A 6000-nucleotide genomic window follows, 5' to 3' on the forward strand; every position below is an offset into this window, starting at 1 on the left:
GCCTGCATCTGTATAGGGTTGCATGTGTACAGGGTTACCGTGCCTGCATCTGTACAGGGTTACCGTGCCTGCATCTGTACAGGGTTACCGTGCCTGCATCTGTATAGGGTTGCATGTGTACAGGGTTACCGTGCCTGCATCTGTACAGGGTTACCATGTGTACAGGGTTACCGTGCCTGCATCTGTATAGGGTTACCATGCCTGCATCTGTACAGGGTTACCATGCCTGCATGTGTATAGGGTTGCATGTGTATAGGGTTACCATGCCTGCATCTGTACAGGGTTACCATGGTTACCGTGCCTGCATCTGTACAGGGTTACCATGGTTACCGTGCCTGCATCTGTACAGGGTTACCATGGTTACCGTGCCTGCATCTGTACAGGGTTACTGTAAGGTGGGAAACTTTCGCTAGAGATTAAATTTCGCTGTTTCCGCGACCAGCGCACATTTGTGAATATAAATCGCCGCGAACTTCTCTGTACATTGACTGTGGACAGTACAAGATCCAAGTGAAGAGATAGAATCGCAAACGTTTCTCATCGTGAACCAGCCTAATTTAGGGAAACGCCAAATTTGCGCTCCGCGAAAGTCTGTCGCTTTACAGTACCGTGCCTGCATCTGTATTGGGTTACCGGGCGGGGTTACCGGGCGGGGTTACCGGGCGGGGTTACCGGGCGGGGTTACCGGGCGGGGTTACCGGGCGGGGTTACCGGGCGGGGTTACCGGGCGGGGTTACCGGGCGGGGTTACCGGGCGGGGTTACCGGGCGGGGTTACCGGGCGGGGTTACCGGGCGGGGTTACCGGGCGGTTGCGGACATCATGAGTTGGTTCACTTCGGGAACGGACATGATAATAGTCTTTTTCACTTTTTATTGTATTTGCATGTGCAGTGGTCATTCGTCATACCTACGGGCTTGCTCACATCCGCCACCAGTACTACGTGTTCAAGGATACACGGAAAACCAACGGAGAAGCCGTAGCCTTCTGCAAGAAGTACAAGATGGTCCTGCCACGACCCTACCTCCAACCTGTTGTCAGGGGCATCACCTTGTTGTACAAAGTGGACCTGACCTGGCTCTTTCCTTCCCCGCATCCGAGAACTTCCGATGGAGAACACCGCCACGCGCACGAAAGAAGGGGTGTCATCTGCGTTGCTGGAGGTAGGTGTGCCCATGCTACCAGAGTACATATTGTGCTACCAGAGTATTATTGTGCTACCAGAGTACATATTGTGCTACCAGATTACGTATTGTGCTACCAGAGTACATATTGCGCTACCAGAGTACATATTGTGCTACCAGAGTACATATTGTGCTACCAGAGTACATATTGTGCTACCAGAGTACATATTGTGCTACCAGAGTACATAATATTATCAAGAGTACATAACCCCCCAGAGTGTGCAACGCCTGATCCAGCTCTGTGTAGGGTCTTGGTCGAGCGGAATCGGATCTTTGCGTCATAATACCGTACACATCTGAGGGGAACCCGGGGAGTCGCGGGTACTCTTGGATCAAAAACAATGGTGCCCTGCCTCGAGACCGGCCTTGCGCTGGTGTGAAGTGTACGCATGACATCAGAAGATCCGATTCCGCTCGACCAAGACCCTACACAGAGCTGGATCGGCGTTGCACACTCTGGGGGGTTATGTACTCTTGATATTATGTTACCAGAGTACATGTACATATTGTGCTACCAGAGTACATATTGTGCTACCAGAGTACATATTGCGCTACCAGAGTACATATTGTGCTACCAAAGTACATATTGTGCTACCAGAGTACATATTGCGCTACCAGAGTACATATTGTGCTACCAGAGTACATATTGAGCTACCAGAGTACATATTGCGCTACCAGAGTACATATTGTGCTACCAGAGTACATACTGTGCTACCAGAGTACATATTGCGCTACCAGAGTACATATTGCGCTACCAGAGTACATATTGTGTTACCAGAGTACATATTGTGCTACCAGAGTACATATTGTGCTACCAGAGTACATATTGTGCTACCAGAGTACATATTGTGCTACCAGAGTACATATTGTGCTACCAGAGTACATATTGTGCTACCAGATTACATATTGCGCTACCAGTGTACATATTGTGCTACCAGAGTACATATTGTGCTACCAGAGTACATATTGTGCTACCAGAGTACATATTGTGCTACCAGAGTACATATTGTGCTACCAGAGTACATATTGTGCTACCAGTAGTGACTTTACTCCCTCGCACCCAGACGCTGATTTTTTGGAAACAAGTTTCTATACTTCCGATGGGAGAATCCGACATGGCAGTGCATTTCGGCGTGGCCAGGTCAAATTGTAGAATATCGCATCGAGTGAATTGCTTTATCTGAGAGAGGAGATGTTCGTGCCCTTGAGACCCGAAGTCCCGTTTCCATACGACAAAATTTAGGAGCTCTGCGCTCAGCGCTTTTTCAGGGTATGAATTTCGGGTTGTTCTGGTCGGGTCGCAGCGTCGCGGACTATTCTATCGTCTTCAGCGTCGAAAAACTACTGACCATGTGAAATTACAAGGCGGTGAGACGCTTTCGTCTTCCTCTACGAGCGAATTTGTTCTGCGCCAGCATACCTAAGTATGCAATTTCGTACGCGCAGTTCGAGTGTCGAGGCGTGTGCACTGTACACTGTACTGCATGCACGGACTGTGCGGTCGTTCTCGATTCTCCCATCGCTCCCATTCATTTCTGTTTCCAGCAAAAGTCCAACTTGGCGCACTTCAACTCACTATAACTCAAGAATGACTGGGCCGATTCGAATAATACTTACAGATTTCCTATGTACTACGCCTGGGAGAATGGAATGAGACCAAAATCGAAGCGATCGGAGCAAGTTTTGGAAATTGGGTGTAGTCACTACTACCAGAGTACATATTGTGCTACCAGAGTACATATTGTGCTACCAGAGTACATATTGTTCTACCAGAGTATTATATTGTGCTCCGGGGCAGAGTCCTGTACAGTTCATCCATTGGAAACTGGCACCCTAACTTTTTGGTGTCTCCTGCACATACATGTGGTTGTAGATCTCATGAAAACACCAGTACACAGCACATCCTGCATTGTGTGACCCGTGCAATTACTCCTTGCCACATTTGAGGCCAGAAAAGTCCAAGAACAGGGAAATAGAAATTCAGCATGGCAACATGTATGGAGACGCAGATTCCAAACCCAGATTTTTGAGATTTAGAGTGGGTTTTTGATCCTCAATTCGGCCCCAATACGCTCTATTGCAGGCATGTCTGAGGCCATGTTTAATTATTATTATTACAGTAAAACCAGTAACAAATGACCCTTGGGGCCAAAAGGGGCATTTAGTGGAAGATTGTCTTTTGAAAATGACATTTGAGAACCGGAAACTGATCATTTCTCTTCATTCCATAATAATAATAATAATAATAATAATTCCCCCTTCTTGAGAAACAAACTTACAAATGGTGCATACCAGGTATTGATATTTTTCCTTCTTATTTTCTCAACCTGCTCCTGCTACCTACACACACACAACTGTACATCGATATTTTTCGAGAAACGAACAGGCGTTTACCCCCCAAAAAAAGATGTATGTGTACAGTGAGTGGACATGTGTACGAACTTATGGCCCCTTTTGTTTGTGGCTTTTCTCAAATTTCAAAAAAGGTTTCATAAATGACGTGGTTAGTTTCATCATTCTAGCAGTGTGTGGACATGTTCTCACCACAGCCCAAGCTGCTATGGTAAAGCAACACTGCCTGTTTCCAATCAGTGGTTTGGCTGGGTTCATAATAATAATGTCATGATGTGTGTGTGTGTGTGTGTGTGTGTGTGTGTATGTGTGTGTGTGCGCGTGCGCGTGCATGTGTGCGTGTCTGTGTGTGCGCATGTGTGGGTGTGTGCGTATGTCGGTGTACGTGTGCAAATCATTTCCTTCTTTCCTAGGCTTTTACGAATGCAAAAAGTATAATGTAGTCCTCCACTACATGGATAATGGTCAGCGCAACTTTGAGCAAGCTAACTATGCTTGCCAACATCATCGCATGCATCTCGTCTCCTTAAACGGGCAAACATGCCTTCCTGAGTTTATGCGCCAGATGGGCATAAGAGGGGAGTACAGCATGTGGCTTCAGAATAAACTTTCCATGCAGTCCAGAAAGCCAAGGAGGAGTCACGACTACCAAATTACACCCCCTTCTATGAAAATGAAGTACCTGATTTGTGAAGTTGGTAAGTCGAACGGGAGAACGCCAATCCACTGCAATTGCAATATGCTCCTTGGTGAAGGCCCAAGTGCTAAAATTCGGAGACTGACTAATCGCTTGCAAACGCAGTGAAAGCCCATGGTTGTGTGAAGATGTGGGAGAGATGACTGATGGGGGTTGATAAGACAACAGTAAATCCAGACACCGTTGCGACCCTGAAACATTTGCCATTGTTTGTGATGGGTGTGTAATCGCCCCAGGGTACATGGGTAGGAAATGCGGAACTGTAGACTCAAGTCAAAAACCATGGACTACTTCTGGCTAAAGTAACTCTTGTGTAATCATGGTGCTAGTGAAGCTTGTATCAGGTCCACTCTGATTTAGCCACCCACGCTAGTAGCAAGTATTACCTTCACTGGGGGCAGGGGTAACTGCAGTTGGATCCCCAGACGGATACCTTGATGCCGTCAATCCCTTTTCTGTACCCTTGTCCTCGCCCACTTGCTGATGTGTGGTGAGCCCATAAGTGGGACCTTTTCCAAGTCTACCCATATTTTTTTGGGGGGGGGGGGGGAGACGGGTTGTCGGCCATTGGGTGGTTTAATAGCCAATTGAGTCATCTTTCCAAGATTCCGTTTGAGTCTCTCTCCCCTCTCCTTGGGAGACCCCACGGGACCAGTTTTGGCAGTGAGCGGGTACAAGTAAAAGGGTGTGTGTGTGTGTGTGTGTGTGCGTGTGTGTGTGTGTGTGTGTCTGCCATGTGTATGTTGTGTTGCCATGCAGTAATGACCTAATGGCCATCGTTGACATGCTCCCTGGAGATTGAGCCGGCTGGTCTTTCGTACTTCCTGCCGCCAGGCTATTTGGATTGCTGCGACCCCGATCGCACTAATGAATCTTCTTCTTTCTTTATTTGAAAAACCATCACCCTAATTTGGACAGTTCGAACTGGGTTGCCACATGCAGCCTAGTATGAAATCCTGCAGGGCGGTGGACGGCATTTGCCTTCTCCGCCTAACCCTGTGAGAACTGTCGAAACTGCTCTGTAAAAGCAATAACTACAGTGTGTGTGTTTTGGATACAGCGCACAATGCTGCTAATCTGCTACCCCCTATTTATTCTACTTCTTTCGTCTCGAGTCCATCCATTGCATTGAGGTGGGCATGTGTCCTTTTCGTGAGTGTATAACAATAAAATGGGAGTTCAATCTCAAACAAGACCCCGTAGGGGATGTGGTGTTCGTGATGCCTTGCTATATCTATCATTGCCTTTTTCCGATGGAAATACAGCGAAACCTGTCGAAGACGACTGCTCAAGGGACCTTCAAAATAGGACCTCTGTTACCAGGTGGTCTCCTTATCCACGATCAGTTGACTGGAAATAGCATCCCTTGGCCCTGGTTCCAGTGGTCTTTTAGGACAGGTGTTCGCCTTGTCCGAGTGGTCGCTTTGACAGGTTTTACCGTAGTCCACTGCCTGAAGTTAGAATGCAGTGGTCAATGACTGACACTCCAGCTTCGGCCCTGCCAAGGCTGCCACCGTGAATGTATCCTAGTATTGGTTTGTGTCCCCGGGGAAAATCGCGGAAAAATCCCAGAATTTGCGGGGAAATCGCGGAAACAATCCCAGAATTTGCGGGGAAAATCGCGGAAAAAATCCCAGAATTTGCGGTGTAATTTGCGGGTAAAGTAAAAAAAGTAAATTATCGTGTCCGTTCCCGAAGGGAACTCACGACGGCCGCTAACACCCGGAAAACCCTATTTGCGGGTAAATATGGCATAATTTACGGTAAAT

At 47.5% G+C, this 6000-nt stretch overlaps 1 protein-coding gene across 2 annotated transcripts in view; it reads left to right on the forward strand.

Moving 5' to 3' along the window:
• Positions 1-5442, forward strand: part of LOC135824591 (uncharacterized) — a 43498-nt gene extending 38056 nt beyond the window's left edge. For both annotated transcript variants that reach the window (XM_065337324.1, XM_065337325.1), the window contains exons 11-13: positions 892-1161; positions 3948-4232; positions 4991-5442. In XM_065337324.1, the coding sequence (XP_065193396.1) occupies positions 892-1161; positions 3948-4232; positions 4991-5001 (566 nt within the window). In that variant the 3' untranslated portion in view covers positions 5002-5442. The remainder of the gene's footprint in view (positions 1-891; positions 1162-3947; positions 4233-4990) is intronic.
• Positions 5443-6000: the final 558 nt, after the last annotated feature.

Source organism: Sycon ciliatum, chromosome 9, assembly GCF_964019385.1.
Source record: "Sycon ciliatum chromosome 9, ocSycCili1.1, whole genome shotgun sequence".
Classification (NCBI taxonomy): Eukaryota; Metazoa; Porifera; class Calcarea; order Leucosolenida; family Sycettidae; genus Sycon; species Sycon ciliatum.